Below are 17,450 nucleotides of genomic sequence, written 5' to 3'. Positions count from 1 at the left end.
CTTTTTACACGGTTAAAAGCAAAGAAAGCACTCTTTGACTTGTAATTATTATGTTGATGCCTCCCTCGCATGAGAAATTTAATTTATCAATAGTTATAAATAAATAAGAATACTATTTTCGTTCGTTTGCATATACTTGAAGAAGTGGGTTATCCTTTTATTTTATATTTATAGCCAGTGTAAACAAACACCGAAATCATGAAAAGAGCACAGAAAGCCAGGTTAGGCTTTGCAAACTAAAAAAAAAGAAAATAAAGAATGCGTTAAGATAAAGAACCCGTTATCTGGGCTTTTTGTTCGTTTTTCATAAACCTATGCCAATGTTTACATCTTCCTTTGTGCCCAAAAAAAACCAGGGAAATAGAGCCCCGACATTTTTTTCATCTGCGAACTATATCTTTTGTCTATTTTATTATTTCTATTTCTTTTCGGCTCTATTGTTCTGTATACAGGAGCAACAATCGGTTTGCTTTGCACTTTCACAAATCCTCTTTAATATCATACGTTCCATCATATAAAGTTCTTAGTATAATACCCGTGAAAATCGCATATGTTTCTAGACGACGCTTTTTATAAGGGAACCATTATCTGTCGTTGATTTTTTTTTATTAAAAAATTTGAACGAGTAAAAACAATTTTCTCTGCCTTTGTTTTCACTCTTGACGGTATTCTTCCGGATACGCGGTTCTACATGAAAAGTGTATAGCCATTCAGCTTTATATGTGATTTTGTTTTCTATAAACTTCATAATTCATTGTACTTCTCTTTGATCTTCATTTACCTGTTCCAAGTGCTTGACTTTAAGCTACTAGTCATCACGTTCCTCTTGGCATGCAACGGCGATTGTCGTTAAGTGGGACTCCTAAAAAGTCTCTAGCAAGCTCAAAGAGAAAGGGAAAACAAAGTTCTATCAAATATTCTCCTGCGAATGCTAAGCGTCGTCGAGATACTCATGTTTTGCCGGACGAAGAAATCGAAACCATTTCTGATGAAGAATCCATACCTGTAAATTCTAACTCATCATGTAAGAAAAAGGGTTTTGTGATCCTACTAACGTTCTTCAATAGTCTTATGGTTTGAAAAGTACCAGCCTACAAAGTCGTCTGAACTAGCCGTACATAAAGGCAAGGTCAATGCTATTCGACAGTGGATGAATGAATCCTGTCCTTATAGTGTAAGCTGGGTTTTTTTATTTAATTCAAACTAACAAATATCAAGCGTTTATTGGTCTTGTCCGGTCCCTCGGGATGCGGAAAAAGTACTACTGTTCGTATTTTGGCTCATGAAATGGGTGCTAGCCTTGTTGAGTGGTCAAACCCAATGGATACAAGATCTCAGAACTATCAAGACTATAATACTGAGCAATTCTCGCTGACAGAAAAGTTTCAACGGTTTATGTCTTTGGCAGAAACATATCCTGAATTGGAATTACATTCATCAGCAAAAGATTTGAGGAAAAAGAATACCAGTGAAAGCAAAAAGTTTGTTCTTTTAGACGAGTTACCATATTTGTCAAAACAAACAGGCACTTTACAAATGTTTCGGGAGGTTCTCCTTTCCGCATTACAGTCGAGAGGCCAGTACTCAATCATCTTAATTTTGACTGAAACAAAATCCATAAATTCCGAGGGAACTACTTTTCAAGATAAAGAAATGAGTTTTGGAACCCAAATCCTGGGTCCAGAATTACTAGATCATCATCATGTCTCTGTGATCCCGATGAATCCTATCGCTACAACATTTATGAAGAAAGCTATAGATCTCATTCTAAAGAAGGAAAATATCCCACTTCAATCCAAGAGTTCCACATTCATTCAAGACTTAGTAACTGCCAGCGAAGGTGATTTGCGAAATGTCCTGAACGCTCTCCAGTTTTATTTACCAAGAAAAAATAAACAGTTTCCATCGAAAGAAAACAACGGAAAGTATGAGAGTCAGTCGAGCACCTCTAGAGAAGCTTCCGAAATGCTGACAAGGATATCTGGTAGAAAGGATTCACTCTACTCGGCACTTACAACATTCCGATGGAAATTGGAGGATGATGATGATAAACAGAAAGAATATCAAAAGGATATTGGTTTGGGAATGTTACATGCACTAGGTAAAGTCATCTGGAATAAACGAGAAGGGGACGACGAAGTACTGTCATCAAACGCTCAACCCTCGTCCAATGTTCCAAACGGAAAAGAAGAACAAAGACAAAAAGGAAATTTAAACTTATATTCTGGTTTATTTACAGAAGCAAATGCCCTAGAAAAACGCCCAAGCTTGGTGGACGTCAAAACAACGATTGAGCAGGCAGGCCTTTCAGGTTCCATGTTTCGATACGGTATCTTTGAGAACTATATTGATTCGTGCTTAAACCAAATGGAAGCCTATTCTGTGTGTGATATTCTAAGCTTCGCAGACACCATGGCAATCGATTACCCGTATTCGTATCAGGCAGATGAAATGTCTCTATGGTTTGCTATTCAAGGGACTCTTTGGTATCTTCCGTCGCCAGTTCCTCGAAAGTGGAGACAGATAAAATTCCATCGATGGCGAGAAGACGAAATTTCCAATAGACCTTTAGATGATTATTCGGCTATCTATGGTAAGTCTTCGACGATCGAATATGTTCAAACAATCATCAATAATGAAAACCAAGCCTTAGAAGACCCAGACGATCCGATTGAAGAAGATGATCCTGCTTAACGAATACAATATATATGGTCCCAACTTAACTTATGAAATAAAAGCCACAATATAGAAAACTCATTACAATTTCATAGAATAGATTTCATTCTTTCCTTTTTTTCTTTAACTTATTTATACTCCATTATCTATTGTGTATGGCTACAACTCTTACACATTTTTTTTACAAAATTATGCTTTCAAATAAAAATTACAAAACTACAAAAGTATTTTATATTTTTTTTCAGCTTTTTCAATTTTATTTCTTTACATTCTCTAAGATACTTTGCAATTTCTTTTGGCCATTTCGGGTAACATGCTGTGGTTTCATTTCCACTTTTGTCACTTAAGCTTCTTTCCAGGGTTCGGGTTTCCGGCTTTAATAATGTTACTTACACCTGGTAAACCAAACGCTTCCTCTCCTCCTCTCAGTTTAAGCAAACAGTAATACTTTCATTTACTCACGAAAATGCTTCGACAAGCAGGATCTAGATTTATCAGAGCTCCTGTTTGCGGCTACCGCCCATTCTTTGTAAGTTTTATAACAAGATTTTGAGGCTATGTTTGAAACGGGACGGGAACACGCTCAAGTACCCGCCGGAACTTGCCGAACCTCATAGTTTTTTTGTGATCTTGGCTTATTTACGATCAATTATTTCTCTTGATTTTATTCCGAACGGATTTCTAACCCAAGAAGTGTAGTAAACGTGGCTATGCCGAAAAAGCAGCTCCTACTGAAGTTCCTTCTATCTTAGAGGTATGCGAATCGGAAAACACTTGGAAGCCCTTTTAATACCCCTAATATCTTTATAAACATTTAAATTCTTTTTGGATTATTGTTTGACAGAGATGGTTTGAGCGTCCACAAGCATGTTACGACCCGTAAAATTTTCTCCATCTTTGGCTTATATGATCCGTAGCTTCATTTTAAAGATGATTAGGGAGACTGGAAGGATAACCAAGAAGAACCTGTACGGAAAAAATGGACATATGCTAACCAGTTTAGGAACGTATCCGTGGAGCTTACAACCAATCACAAATGATGGAATCTGGACGTGTTTTGTCCATTGGTGATGGTATTGCTCGTGTCTCCGGTCTTTCCAACGTACAAGCTGAAGAGTTGATTGAATTCTCTTCCGGTGTCAAAGGTATGGCTTTGAACTTGGAAGCAGACACTGTCGGATGTGTGCTTTTCGGTAACGACCGTCTCGTCCGTGAAGGTGATGTTGTTAAACGTACTCGCCATATTGTTGACATTCCTGTCGGTGAAGCATTGCTTGGTCGTGTCATTGATGGCTTGGGTAACCCCATTGATGGCAAGGGCCCCATCAAGACTACTGAGCGTCGTCGTGCTCAGTTGAAGGCTCCTGGTATTTTGCCTAGAACTTCTGTTTGTGAACCCATGCAAACTGGTATGAAGGCTATTGATTCCATGGTTCCTATCGGTAGAGGTCAACGTGAGTTGATTATCGGTGATCGTCAAACTGGTAAAACTGCTATTGCTTTGGATGCTATCCTTAACCACAAGCGCTGGAACAGTGGCAACGAAGAACGCAAGAAGCTATACTGTGTTTATGTTGCTGTCGGTCAAAAGCGCTCTACTGTTGCTCAATTGGTCCAAAAGTTAGAACAAAATGATGCTCTCAAATACTCTGTTGTTGTCGCCGCTACTGCTTCTGAAAGTGCTCCCTTGCAATATTTGGCTCCCTTCGCTGGCTGTGCTATCGGTGAATGGTTCCGTGATAATGGAAAACACGCTTTGGTTACATATGATGATCTTACCAAGCAAGCTGTTGCTTACCGTCAAATGTCTCTTCTTTTGCGTCGTCCCCCTGGTCGTGAAGCTTTCCCTGGTGATGTCTTCTATCTTCACTCTCGTCTTCTCGAGCGTGCTGCCAAGATGAGCGATGAACACGGTGGTGGCTCTTTGACTGCTTTGCCCGTCATTGAAACTCAAGGTGGTGACGTTTCTGCTTACATTCCCACTAACGTTATTTCTATTACTGACGGTCAAATCTTCTTGGAATCTGAACTTTTCTATAAGGGTATCCGTCCCGCCATTAACGTTGGTTTGTCTGTCTCTCGTGTCGGTTCCGCTGCTCAAGTTAAGGCTATGAAGCAAGTCGCTGGTCAAATTAAGCTTTTCCTTGCCCAATACCGTGAAGTTGCTTCTTTTGCCCAATTCGGCTCTGATTTAGATGCTGGTACTCGTGCTACTTTGGAAAGAGGTCTTCGTTTGACTGAATTGCTTAAGCAACCTCAATACTCTCCTTTGGGTGTTGAAGAACAAGTTCCTCTCATTTACTGTGGTGTCAAGGGCTTCCTTGACAAGATTCCCGTCGATCGCGTTGTCGAATTTGAACAAAAGTTCCTTCCTTTCTTGAGAACCAGTGGTGCTTCTGTCACTGAAGCTATCCGTAAGGAAGGTGTCCTTAGCCCTGCCACTGAAGAGAGCTTGAAGGGTCTCATTACTGAATTTTTGTCTTCCTTCTAAGTTCGCAGGTTCAACTCGATAGGTGCTGTCACTGCATGAGATTACTATCTTTTATCCTAATAATGAAATGAACGATTCAATATCTTTTGTATTTGTGATTACCTGTCGGTGAATCAGCCATTTATCAATTATATGTTTGCTGAATTGATAATTTTACGATCTGTCCCCCCACTTATTCATTACCAAAAGGTAGTATAGTTTTGCTTTTCTGCAGGCTGCTTTATTAGCTAAATAGCGATTAGCCCTATAAAATATAAAAGCTCGATTATTGATCTTTTTAATGTTTGTTGTAATAAGTAGCTACCTTGAATGTATATTAATCACATAAGTTCCAAAATTTTATTCATAAATTATGAAAACAACTGCCAAAGAAGGTAGCTATCTTCTTTTTCAAATAAGGGTACACTTGAATATTAGAGAAATCATGATTTGCATCAGGAATAATTAACTGCACGAAATTCTCAAGGTTGTTTTTTATTAATGAAGACGTTAGTTGGTAAGTATTTTCGAGGTGCACATTATCATCTTTAGCACCATGAACAATCAAAACGTTTCGTACATTTTTTATGTTTTCAGAAATATGTAAGGCACTCTGTTCGTATCTGTCTTTAGTATTCGCAGAGTAAGCGCCAAGAAGGTTTTCGGCATAGTAAGAATCATAAAACCGCCAATCCACAACAGGTGCTACGACTAATGCAGACGATATAATATCTGTGATCTCTAAAATTTTAAGGACAAGGTAACCTCCAAAACTCCATCCCCAAAGTCCCAGTCGTGAACTGTCAATATATGGCTGCTTATGAGAATACCAGCGAATTATATCAATCCAGTAATAAGGTAATGTCAAAAAATCATTTCCCAATAGAGAGCTGTTAGCTATTTCTCTCACATCGACTTTTACAACCAAAATTTCCAACGAGGATGCCATCAATTCGTTTGCATCCATTTCGTACTTTCCCGTGATAGATCGTGAACCTGGAGCGCCATAAATTTCAAATACGGTAGCATATTTCTTATTTGGATTGAAATTGCTAGGTCTTATTTCTTGAAAAGAAGCAGTAACGTTGTGAACATTCACTGTTTCAGTATGCTTAGATGGAAACTCATAGTTTCCAAGTAAAGCTCGTAATTCTTTATTATCTTCCACAACTCGGAGTAATTCCGGAATTAATGTCTCTTCTGTTTGAGAGAAATCCCCACTAGAAATTTTACTTAGCCAGTTATTCAAGCAAGCTTTTAACAAATAGATTTTTTGCATGGGTATCCCGGGACCAAAATAATTCAGCAACATGTAATTTGCGTCGGGCGAGATCTTGATAGACTTCGAGCCATCTGAAGAGGATATTTTAACTTCTGCTTGAGCTGCGAACTCCGTGGATAAACAGAAAATATTCGCAAAAGGATCGTTTGGGTGGAGAGCGGTGTAAAATCTAGATTGTAAGTATGCATATAAAATAAAAAAAAGTACTTACAAAAACTTTCCAACCAACCAAAATTCCAAAACATATAAGTCTTCCGGCGTTATATACATAAAACTGTTATCGTCAAAATTAAAAAAGGCCAATCTTTTCCTTTGCGAGTCACCCATATAACGTACATAGCCATTTTTTGACTGCCAAACGATATTTCGTATTCCTAAGGAAGAACTCAACGGTACAGTAGGTTCCTCCAGCTCTTCGTTAAGAGTATCGAGACGAAAAGTAGCTACATTATACTTATGAGTTATCCTGCGTGTACTACCTCTTGAAGTCTCAACAAACATAATTGACTCATCTTGAACCCACCAAACATCTTGAATATAAAATTCTTCCAAAGGAGAAGTTTCTTGAGTGTGAAGTGGATGAGGTGCAACAGAATCAGAAGAAAAACAATAACTCAATAATTGAACATTTGGAATGGGATCACCTGGTCGAGGGTAATGAAAAGCATTATGGTTCTCTGTTGCGCCGCCCTCGACTGGGACAATCACATTTTGTGAAATAATGTACTTTGGAATAAGAGAATCGTTGAATGACAAATAAGACAGACAAGAACCGTTTGCAGACCACCACAAAGCAGTCGGTGACATCAAGATCTCTTCCTCGTATAGCCAATCTGCAATCCCATTCAAGATAGATTCAGACTCCTCGGCGTCCGTTATGGAAAGAATCGGATCTTCAAACCCTTGCCAAACGTACAGGTTTGAACCATCCACAAACGCCATATGATGACCCACAGGTGCCCACTCAGCGACAATAACTTGAGAGTCTTGCTTGAGGGGGGCAACGCGACCAGTTTTTCGTTCCAAAATATATATTTCATTGTAAACTGAATATCTCCACCTCTTTTGCGTACTGCAGAAATATGCCACATACTCCAAGTCAGACGAAGCTACCTTTTTAGTAAATGAGTTACATAACTCATGAATTTGGAGTACTGAAAGGTCCATGCTGGGTCCATATAGAGAGCCCTGAGGAAGAAAAAATACTGGAAGATAATTGCTTTGATCATAGTATAGCTCAACACCTTCCTTTGAAACTACCCATTCGATTTCCTGATGATATGGCAGCAAGCTCCCATCATCAAATCGAGATAAACTTAACCGATATTTTTCAGAAGGTTTTATGGATCCACCTAATTTGTACTTATGTAACAAAAAGTAAAACGAATACAGGATAGCGCATCCAACGAACAGACACAATACACCGGCCAACGAAAAATAAATAAATTGCCTCTTTCTACGAGTTTTCTTTCGATACTCACTGGTCCCACTAGGAAGGTCGACATCGTTTTCCCTGTCTCCTGATTGTAGTACCGATTTTACATCCTGCGAAGAAACTATAGCACTTCGTTTTCTCCAATGTTGCTTTGTTACAGAACCGTTACGGCCAGCTATCGATGGCTCGACCCCATGACCATTCATTCATAACAAATTAAAATGAGTTTTAATGATATTTATCTATAACGATGCTGGTTAAAAGTAAATGAATATTTGTTGAAATTACAACATTAGTAAATAAATAATATTTAGACGATTTGCGAATTCCAGCGAGCTATTTTAATAAAAGCCAAAAAACAAAAATTTCATTTATTTAATATAGTAAAGTAATATGAAAAAACATAAAATCATAACTAGTCATAACTAGAATTGAATATGAGAAATCATTGACTAAATCTCTTCAACATAATTGGAAGGAAACAAACCGCGGCGTCCATGGCATTCACCTTCCCACCAATTAGGATCAATCTGATCGACATTTGTAATAAAATCATTCTCATAAAAGCTCAATTCATTGTCTTCTTGAGCTTGATAGTCATAAATGGCTTTCACGGAAGTTTGCCCTGAACCATCCTCGACATTACTTTCAGGTGCCTGAGCTGGAGCAATCTTTTCCTCTTGCAAAAGCTCAACATAATTGGAAGGAAACAATCCTTGCTTGCCATTTGAATTTTCACCAAACCACCAACCTTCGTCAACGAAGTCGAGGATTTGGATTTTTTCACCTTCTGTCAATTCAAGTTCGTTCTCTTCCTCTGGCGAATAATCATAAATCACAAGAGCTGGCGTTTTTGAAGAAGACTCTGGTGCAATGCTTAATCCATCCTCGTTCTCCCGAGTTTTAATTTCAGGAGTGGGAGGAAGAGGTGGTTGTGGAGGAGGTGTTTCTACTACAGGTGGAAGAGGAGGTATAGTAGTGTCAGTTTCCGCTTCCTCGTCAGATTTGGCTGGCATGGCAGGTGGAGTTGGTGAAGAAGTTTGCAAGTTTGCTTCAGCAGATGGCGTAGCGGTCTGCTCAGGGACAGGAGGGACAGGAGGGGCAGGAGGAAGATCCTGTGTCTGAACCTCTTGTTGTCGTTGAGGAGGTGGAGGTGATGGAGCGTAAGAGGCTCCTGGATGAGATTGCACTTTTTTGGTAGACTCGGGTCTTGGAGGCATAGTTGGCGCAGAAGGAGCTTGCATCATGGGAGCCGCATTAGCAGGAACAGGCATCGATTCCGGAGCAGATGGAGGATTACCAACAGAGGGAACATTCTTAGAAGACTGAACGTCAGTAGTAGCAGTTGAATTGGATTCATTGTTCGAATTTTGACTGGCAAAGCGAGATCGTAAAGAAGCAACGCTTGGTGGATTCGTTGTCGGTTCTTTAGGCTCATCGTTCTTGTTATTTGCAAATGCATCGACTTTTGGGCCATGCTTGAAGTCTGGGTTTTGAGCTTTTGAAGCAGCAGCAGATTCAAAATTATGTCTTAACTTGGTTGGCTGGGATTTTGTTTGAGGACCAGTAGAAGGTTTATTGTCTTGCTGAAAGCGTTCAAACATGGCCCTTCTAGCAGACAAATTTACGTTTCCACTAGCATGAAGTTGTTCTAACTCTGAAGCGGGACTTTTAGTAGATTCAGCAAATGTCTCTGAAATTGAGGGGTTCGACTCCTCCTTGGCAGGCGTTGCAGTAGAAGAGGAAGGCATAGGTTGCGAAGAAATTGGTCTAGAAGGAACCGTATGTGAAGCGTCGGGCTTCGGAAGTGAAATTGGGTGAACAGGAGCAGCAGCAGATAAATCAGTATGTCCTTCCTTTTCAGGGTCTTGTTGAGCAGCAGAAGTAGGTGCAGTTGGCCAGCTAGCATTCACGGGAATACGAAGAGAAGATTGTCGAGAAGGACGTTGTGTGTAAGTATCGTTCCAACGATAATCTTCTGGAGTAGGTTTCTGCGGAGGCATAGTAGCGGAAAGGGAGCCAGGAGAGGAAGCTTGAGAACGAGAAGAAGCAGGAGCAGGAGCAGATGATGGAACATTGACAGGTTTGGAAGCAGCAGAAGGGGTCGGAGAAAGGGAAGTATTCGAGGAATATTTACTACCACTTGCGTCAGCGACACGATGAACAATATCGTCCAGATTGAGGTCAGAAGATTCACGGCCAGTAATTTGTATATGGTAACCATTCAATAAGCGAGTAACTGAGGAAGAATGAATGGGGAATAAGCCTTTTCGAGAACTAGGAGCAGCCTCACCACACCAAGAAACCAACACAAACTTATGAAGACCTGTATTGGTGTCTTTTACACGCAAAAAACCAAACAAAACAGCATTTTCATCAAATTCATCAAGAAATTCATAATCGTCATCTATAGTAAGAAATGCATGTTAGAAAGAAGAAGAAAAAGAATAAAAGAAAATACATACTTCCAGTAGCAATCACTTTCAAAGTATTTCCTTGACCTTTGGCATATCCAAAAACAGCCCAAGAGCAATCTGGAGAACCATTAAGGACTTGAGCATGTGCTTTTTTTATGTCAAAACCAAAGGAGCTCGTGTCTAATTGAAATGACATGGTGTGAAGTTAAGTAAAGGAAAAAGGAAGAATCGGTTGAGGATTGGTAAAGAGAATGAGTGAAGTTGGCTGGCTGGGTAGGGAAAGAGAGAAAGAAGCGACGAAACACAAGCTTGTGAAGATAAATAAAAATATAAAAATAAAACAGAAATGTAGTCGTAGAAGAATAACAAATGATAGGATTGGAAGGATGCTTACGATGGAAAGATGAGTTGCATTCAACAAGAAACCAGCAAGAATCAACAGAAAAGAACAATAGTATGTATTCAAGTTCTAAAATTTATATACAAAAGAAATAAAGAGTCAAACTATATACAAAATGATTGGATCCGAATGACATCAAGGGTAGAAGCCAAAGGAAATGCAGAAAAATGCACAGATATGTAGAATCTTTACATAGGTAGGCATACAGCATTACTGACCGGCAGCAATGTTGATGAAGATATATACAATGACGAGAGCGAGGAAAAGCTAATTCATCAAGAGACATCAACGATTATCGCAAGGGAAAGCAGAACCGAGCTCTTTAAAAAACCATTTTTCCACAAAATGCTACAAGGTGTAGTACTTACGAGGAAGTCTTCTGGAATAGTGGAATTTAAGCGAAGAAAGAGACAGCAGAAGAAGATCCAATTGTAGAAGCAGGAGTTGAAGCAGGGATGGAACTACTGTAGGGCACGGTAGAGTTGATAAGAGGATTTGCAGTAGCATATGGAGGATTGGTACCGCCAGTAGGAACATGGACAACAGCAGAATAGATGCGAGGACCAACAGAAGAGGAAGAAGTGACGGTATCGTTGGTGCCGATAGAACGCTTAACATTAGCAGTGGGAGAGGCAGTAACGGTGACGGTATCGGGTTTCAAGACATTGTAAACGGTAACAGCGGGTTGAGAGACGGGGTTGTTTTGAGCATCTACAGTTCGGACGAGGTAAACAGTGGTAGTAGCAGGGGCAGTGGGAGCAGGAGAGGAGGAAGAGGAAGCGGTAGATGTAGAAAGGCTTTCGTCAGCAAGAGTAGGAAGAGCCAAGAAGGCGAGGGCGAGGAGACCTTGAAGGAAAGAGCGAACAAAGAGCATTGTGAAAAAGAAATGTAGCGAAACCAAGGCTTAAGTTAAGCTAAGATAAATGAAATAGAAAAAAAGAAAAGAGTAACGAATTCGTTTTCTGGAAAAAAAGTAAGAAAACCCAGAGGATTTATAGGAGAATGGAGCCAAGCAAAACCGAAACGATGGCTGGTAAGAGCAAGAAAGAGATAAAAATTTTAAAATTTAATGAAAGAACTCTCAGACAACATCATTTTCATGTGCATGAAGCAAACCAGCCATGAAGGATGAAAAAGTGATCACCAGCCTTCTTGTAGCATAGATTATGCAAGGAAATAAAAATTCATCGAAAAGAGCCGAAAAAAGGGAAAGAAGGCGAAAGGAGATGAAATAAAAAAAAGAAGAAAAAAAAAAACTCCAAAAGAAACCTCTAAAACCAAAGACAATCCAATCCGTCCACACCTTCCACCTTTTTCGGTACGGTCAAAGAGCTCGAGAATTGGGAGCCATTGCGAAGAGCGTAAAATCAGTTTACGAAAATAACTTGGGTTCACTAAAGTTCCTCAAACTCGATTTCAGCGACGCACGGTAAAGCAAGGTGAAGGAATAAAGCGTCCGTCTGGTGAAGATACACATACCATACCATACCATACCCATGTCATGTCATCTCATGTCATAGTCATGCATGGCTGAACGTCTTCGTACGAGCAAGCAGAGAGGAAGGGAGGGGAAGAGATGGGGGATAGAGTTATTAGTCCAATGTACTGCTATGATGAATCGGCCTTAGACCGTCAACGACCCACCACACCGCACTTGAGAGTGAACCAAAGAGGGCGCGCGTATAGAGAGCAAAAAAGACCATCTGGGGATAAGAAAGGAGGAAGAACAAAGTTGTTGTTGTAAGGAAATTGGAAAACGAAACGCAACAATTCCATTTTTTCTTGCTTTACAGATGTGTGGTTTCGTAATGTTTTTCTTTTTATTTCATTTTGTTTCAATTAACTTAGCTAGCTTAGTTTCGTCTTTAGCTACTTCTATCATTTGAATACCGCACTCCAATCCATAGCGGTAAAATAATATTGGCGTTTTTTCCCTTAAAGATATCAACCCATCAAACCACGTTTTCATTTCATCACACTTACCCATACATATCCAGTCTTTTTAAAGCGGTCGATGTCATCTTGCATGAGATCCCCACCTCTGGTTCTGGTTGGAAAAGAGAAGAGATCAGGAACAGTTTACATTGTCTGGACAATGATGAACGAAAGAAATGAGAAGAGAGGTAAACTTTTTTTTTTTTTTTTTTTTTTTTCTTTCGTTTTGGCTGGTTTCCTTAGGATGCTTGTCTGTTGTTTTTCTTTCCTTTCTTGATAGAAACGAGGATTCCAGTCTTTCTGGGATTTTATTTGCTACTTTTTTCATTGTGTTTTCTCCTCTTTTGTTTCTTTGAATTTTCATTTGGAACGTTTATTTTAAGCTTCTTTTACCAACCTTGTTCTTCGTTGCCTTTCTCCCCCACAAAGTTTCTCTCTTTCTCACCCTCTTATCCTCCACATTATGGACTCTTGTTTTCATTACGTTAAATATTGTTGGACGAACCGAATTTCATTACCGATAAGCAACTATTTCTTGGAACGGTACGGTTCATTATTGTTTTCGGGAGATTCACTTTTTCTCATTCTTTTTTCTTTGTTTCTTACTTGCAAAAAAATATAAAAAAAAAACCCAATGTGTTTACTTCTTTTGCCGAATCTTTCCTCTTTGCCCCATTTTTTGGCTTTCGTCATTCTTGTTCGAATTGTTCTTTACTCCTCGTTTTCCCCATTTTCTCCTTATATTACCCTCCGCTTCGATATTTTCATCAACCTGATGTCGGCAAGTTTCAGTCTTCCTCCACTCTAACTCGCTTCTTGACTCGCTCGGCCGCTCCTCTCGTGACATCATCTCCATGTCTTCTTTATGGTACTGGACTTTTACGTTCGGCATTTGCTTTCTTTTATCCCAGGGATCTCGATTGTTCGGTTTTCACTACCTACTTCTTATAAATGGCCCTCCTTCCTCAATCTTGAGGACTTCTTTTCTCTTCAAGATGGTCCGCTTTTATTGATTTCCTCGTTATTATATTTTGTTAACCTCGTTAACATTGTTTCGTTAGTTCGTCTTTGTTGCTGTGTGTGTGTGTGTGTGTGTCTGTATATTTTCGTTAGTTGGGGTTCTTTTCCTTTTTCTAATTTTTCAATTCATTTGGTTTCATCTGTTTCGGTTTTGATTGCTTCGCTTCACTTCCTTTACTCTTCTCTTGTTCTCTGTCTTTGGAATAATAGAATATAAGGTTTTCGTGAATTTCGCCAAGACGATTGTATTCAGTTTTTCTCTTTCTCTGTTCATTGTTTTAATAGCAATTGTTGTAGTTGTTCCAATTGTCGTACGTGTTATCGTTGCAATTGTTTGTAACTACCTCTACTTCATAAGGAAATTCTCTGACCTCCCTCTCTGTTTCTCTGTGTGTGTGTGAAATAAGAAATTGTTTTGTTTCGCGTATTTTTAAGACCATTTAGTTTGAACCATCAGTTTGTTTTGAACTTTAGATCCCTTTGGATTGGTCCCTTCTCCCCTTCTTTTTCGACTTGAACTTGAATTCCAATCCACCTACCTCGCGGACTTAACTGTGTCGTATCTGGTATCGTTTTTTTCCCTGTCTCTCTTCTTTTCTTCTCTCTGTACTTTCATCCACGAGTGAACGCTTTTGTCTCTACCAAACGGTTTTCGCTTTGTGTTTGGTATCACCCGTTTTATGCGTCAATAATTCCTCTTGTTGATCTTCTCTTTACATTATTAATTATACCCCTTTCTTTTCCTTCCCCTCTTTCATTCCAACAATACTATAATTTCTTTTCTTTCTGTTTTCTTTTCTTTTCTTTTCTTTTCTTTTTTTTTTCTTAATTCAAACTCCCCTTTCCCTACTTTCTTTTTCTTCTTTTGTTGTGAATATGCCTCAGAAATCTACCGGCCCTCGTCGTCGTACTGCCGTTGCTTGTGACCGATGTCGTCGTAGAAAAATTCGCTGCATTGCAAGTGAATTCTCAAATCAACCTTGCTTAGCCTGTCAAAAAGCCCATGCCGAATGCCACTTTTCCGTTTCTTCTTGGCGTTCTTCTCGTAAACGGTCGACTCCCTTCCATTGTCCTCCTCATACTTCTACTTCTCTTCCCTCTCCTCCTAATTTTACTCCCGCCGCTCCCACTTCCACAGGCTCTCCTTCTTATTCTTCACTCTCATACCCTCAATACTCTGGAGACCCGACTTCCCTTTCCGCTTACCCTCTTGCTTCTTCCGCTCCTTCTAAACTTTCTTCATATCCTTCATCTTCTTCCTCCTTTGTATCGATGAGCGCTCCTCCTGCTGCAACGACTAATACGTCCTTCTCCCAGCCGCCTCACAATGCTGCATCATTTCCTCCTATTTCTTCCCGCAAATTATTTTACCCCTATGACTCCAACAAAAATACTTCTGGAACTTTTCCCTCTTACAATGATAACCAACCTCCTTCTACAACTTCTTTTTTCTCTTCTCCCCTTGTTCACTCCTCACTTTACATGTCTCCTCCTTCCCGTCCTATTGACCATCCCGTCTCACCTACCACGGTTCCTATGAAACCGTATGCATCGTCTTCTTCTTCTCCTCCTCCTTCTCTTAGCGCTAGCATCTCTTCTGTTTCATCCGTTCCTGGATTCGTTGATCACGATCCTCTTCAACCATCCTTATACCAAAAGCAACAATTCCCTAGCTACTTGGATTCTACTTCCTCTCCCTCTACCGTCGACCCTTCTACTCCGAATTCGAATCTCTCAACCCAGCCCTGTCCTTCTTCAACTGCTTCTACTACGAAATTTCCCCAAGACGGATATTTGAACAAGCCTTTTGACCAACTCCCTATGTTATCTGACTTGTCGCTCCCTGAAGTCCAGCGAGCTCCTTCTCCTAAGCAAGACTCTTGCGATTCCCTTCAGCCTTCCAAGAATCAGCTTTCGAATTCTATTACATCTGCTCATTCTCAACTGTTGGGTGATTCTGACTTTGACTATTCATCCTACCTCACAGACTCATCTGACACTGCTTCTCCTGTCGTTCAAACCGATGAACTGGCTTCCCAGACGTTCACCGTCTCCAGTAATCCTATCGGTTCTATTGACCCTCTTAGTCTAGAAATTGACCAATTTACCAATCTTCATGGAAGCGCTTCTTCCAATAACCCTTTGGAAACTTCTTTCTCCCAGTTCTCCGACTCGAATCCCTGCAAGTCAGCTGTTCTTCCATGGACTATGGGATCTCCTCCCCTGCAATCATTGGCTTGTCCCGATTTGTGCGGATCTCTTGATGAGTCTTTTCGGTGCTTAGATTTTACCAATGAGAACTTGTGGTGGGAGAATATTGACTCTGAGAAAACTACACCATTAAAAACTGAGAAGCCTAAACTCTCACCGGGCGGCGGCCTTTTAGACGACATGTCGCACTTTCTAAAAAATCTAGATGATTAATACAAAATGTGTATGTATGTTTTATTTTTCACCTTTTTGTACGTTAGAAAAATTGATACAGATCACAGAAGACTAGGGAGGGTCTTTGCTCTTTTTTTTTTTTCAAATAACTTCTTGTACAAATTTTAGTGCCTGGTGCATATCTTTTTTGTTAATGTTGTTTGTAATAGTTATTTTATTTTATGAGAATATTAATGGACCTTATTTCTTACATAAGTTATATACATGATTGCATGTAGTTATATATAATCAAACCGACCAGTTTTTCATGAATTTGCAAGTCGTCAACTATTATAACATTTAGAGTCTATATAAAAGTGAAAAGGACAAAGTCGTTTTCCATTCATAACACTTGTTCATGCAACTTTGTAGCTTGTTTCTTATGCACCGTTCAATTATTTTTTCTCTTCTCTTCTCTTTATTTTTGCTTGTTTTATTTTAGCGTAAATGACAGCCTAGTACGCCAGGACCTTGCCAAGTATGGGGCTGTAGGGAGAGTCGATAGATTCTTGGTGAATCATCTGCGTCGTATCCACGAATCAATAGCACACTCAAACTTTTTCCCAAGTTGGCTTGAACGAGAGCGGGTAAGGAAGACAAACTTGTACATGTTTGAATTCTTATAATCTCGTCTCCGACGCAAAGGCCAGCTTCTTGAGCCGGGCTTCCAACAGCCACCGAGTCTACGACACAGAAAGGTTTAGGTCTTCCCAATATAGAAGCTCGTTGTAGAACCTTGGCTTGTTTTCCACTAACGAAGGATGCATCCGTGTCTACGCCCTGATCCTGGGCACCACTCTCTTTCCATTGTGCTTTGGCAACTGAGCTTGAGACATCATTTTTGGTTGTTTGCGCAGAAAGAACATTTTCCAATGCTTTTTTAATTTCATCTTCTATTTTGTTGTAATCGTTTCGAAGTGTAATTATTTTATGCCTAGTAGGTCGGATTGTAGGAATGTCTATATCAGACCTAGGAAAGCCATCTTCTGTTACCAAAGGAGTATGCATCGTAACATTTTCCTAAAAAGAATTAGTCCATAACCTTACCACGAGACCAAAGCTCATCTACAATGGTGCTAACATACCCGTATTAAAACGTTCTGCAATTCCTTCATTTCCTCTTCAATTTCAAGTTTTTTCTTTTCTAATCGTTTCAACTCTTCCATTGTAAATATAAGATTCTATCGAAAATAAAGAACTGTATGTCCGTATCCTTGCTTTCGATATTCGCGCTTATGAGAAATGCCACCATCACACACGTCCAGTCGTCCTAGCCAGCAAGCAATACCAAATTTGAGCATGTCTCAATTGAACAATTATAGACATATCCAGACATATATTAAAAGCAAAAGAAAAAAAAAGAAATTCATAAAAAAAAATAAAAAAAATAA

General features: G+C 39.6%; 8 protein-coding genes across 8 annotated transcripts; 3 read left to right on the top strand and 5 right to left on the bottom strand.

Annotated features, from left to right (window-relative positions):
• The first annotated feature begins 554 nt into the window (after nt 1-554).
• On the top strand, nt 555-2,837 carry SPOG_00947 (RFC like checkpoint protein Rad17). The gene is made up of 3 exons (XM_013169218.1): nt 555-1,024; nt 1,068-1,174; nt 1,219-2,837. The coding sequence occupies exons 1-3, from the start codon at nt 832-834 to the stop codon at nt 2,692-2,694; spliced, it is 1,776 nt and encodes a 591-aa protein (XP_013024672.1). The 5' UTR covers nt 555-831; the 3' UTR covers nt 2,695-2,837.
• A 250-nt stretch (nt 2,838-3,087) lies between these two features.
• On the top strand, nt 3,088-5,441 carry SPOG_00946 (F1-ATPase alpha subunit). The gene is made up of 3 exons (XM_013169217.1): nt 3,088-3,205; nt 3,371-3,430; nt 3,680-5,441. The coding sequence occupies exons 1-3, from the start codon at nt 3,143-3,145 to the stop codon at nt 5,165-5,167; spliced, it is 1,611 nt and encodes a 536-aa protein (XP_013024671.1). The 5' UTR covers nt 3,088-3,142; the 3' UTR covers nt 5,168-5,441.
• SPOG_00945 (dipeptidyl peptidase) lies at nt 5,441-8,117 on the bottom strand. Its single transcript, XM_013169216.1, has 2 exons — nt 6,640-8,117; nt 5,441-6,597 (listed from the first exon to the last, which is right to left on the bottom strand). The coding sequence occupies exons 1-2, from the start codon at nt 8,067-8,069 to the stop codon at nt 5,511-5,513; spliced, it is 2,517 nt and encodes an 838-aa protein (XP_013024670.1). The 5' UTR covers nt 8,070-8,117; the 3' UTR covers nt 5,441-5,510.
• A 198-nt stretch (nt 8,118-8,315) lies between these two features.
• On the bottom strand, nt 8,316-10,476 carry SPOG_00944 (App1 protein; the record flags this gene model as incomplete). The annotated part of the gene is made up of 2 exons (XM_013169215.1): nt 8,316-10,270; nt 10,329-10,476. 2 exons carry the CDS (start codon nt 10,474-10,476, stop codon nt 8,316-8,318), a joined length of 2,103 nt encoding a protein of 700 aa, XP_013024669.1.
• A 232-nt stretch (nt 10,477-10,708) lies between these two features.
• On the bottom strand, nt 10,709-11,669 carry SPOG_00943 (uncharacterized protein). The gene has a single exon (XM_013169214.1). It carries the CDS (start codon nt 11,552-11,554, stop codon nt 11,075-11,077), a length of 480 nt encoding a protein of 159 aa, XP_013024668.1. The 5' UTR covers nt 11,555-11,669; the 3' UTR covers nt 10,709-11,074.
• Nucleotides 11,670-13,211: 1,542 nt separating this feature from the next.
• On the top strand, nt 13,212-16,317 carry SPOG_00941 (transcription factor). The gene has a single exon (XM_013169212.1). It carries the CDS (start codon nt 14,512-14,514, stop codon nt 16,057-16,059), a length of 1,548 nt encoding a protein of 515 aa, XP_013024666.1. The 5' UTR covers nt 13,212-14,511; the 3' UTR covers nt 16,060-16,317.
• SPOG_00942 (uncharacterized protein) lies at nt 13,251-13,507 on the bottom strand (the record flags this gene model as incomplete). The annotated part of the gene is made up of 1 exon (XM_013169213.1): nt 13,251-13,507. One exon carries the CDS (start codon nt 13,505-13,507, stop codon nt 13,256-13,258), a length of 252 nt encoding a protein of 83 aa, XP_013024667.1. The 3' UTR covers nt 13,251-13,255.
• On the bottom strand, nt 16,202-17,307 carry SPOG_00940 (26S proteasome regulator). Its single transcript, XM_013169211.1, has 2 exons — nt 17,145-17,307; nt 16,202-17,079 (listed from the first exon to the last, which is right to left on the bottom strand). The coding sequence occupies exons 1-2, from the start codon at nt 17,223-17,225 to the stop codon at nt 16,498-16,500; spliced, it is 663 nt and encodes a 220-aa protein (XP_013024665.1). The 5' UTR covers nt 17,226-17,307; the 3' UTR covers nt 16,202-16,497.
• Between the last annotated feature and the right edge of the window lie 143 nt (nt 17,308-17,450).

This window comes from Schizosaccharomyces cryophilus (genome assembly GCF_000004155.1).
Source record: "Schizosaccharomyces cryophilus OY26 unplaced genomic scaffold supercont4.6, whole genome shotgun sequence".
In the NCBI taxonomy this organism is placed as follows: Eukaryota; Fungi; Ascomycota; class Schizosaccharomycetes; order Schizosaccharomycetales; family Schizosaccharomycetaceae; genus Schizosaccharomyces; species Schizosaccharomyces cryophilus.
This window is presented reverse-complemented; position numbering and strand designations above follow the sequence as displayed.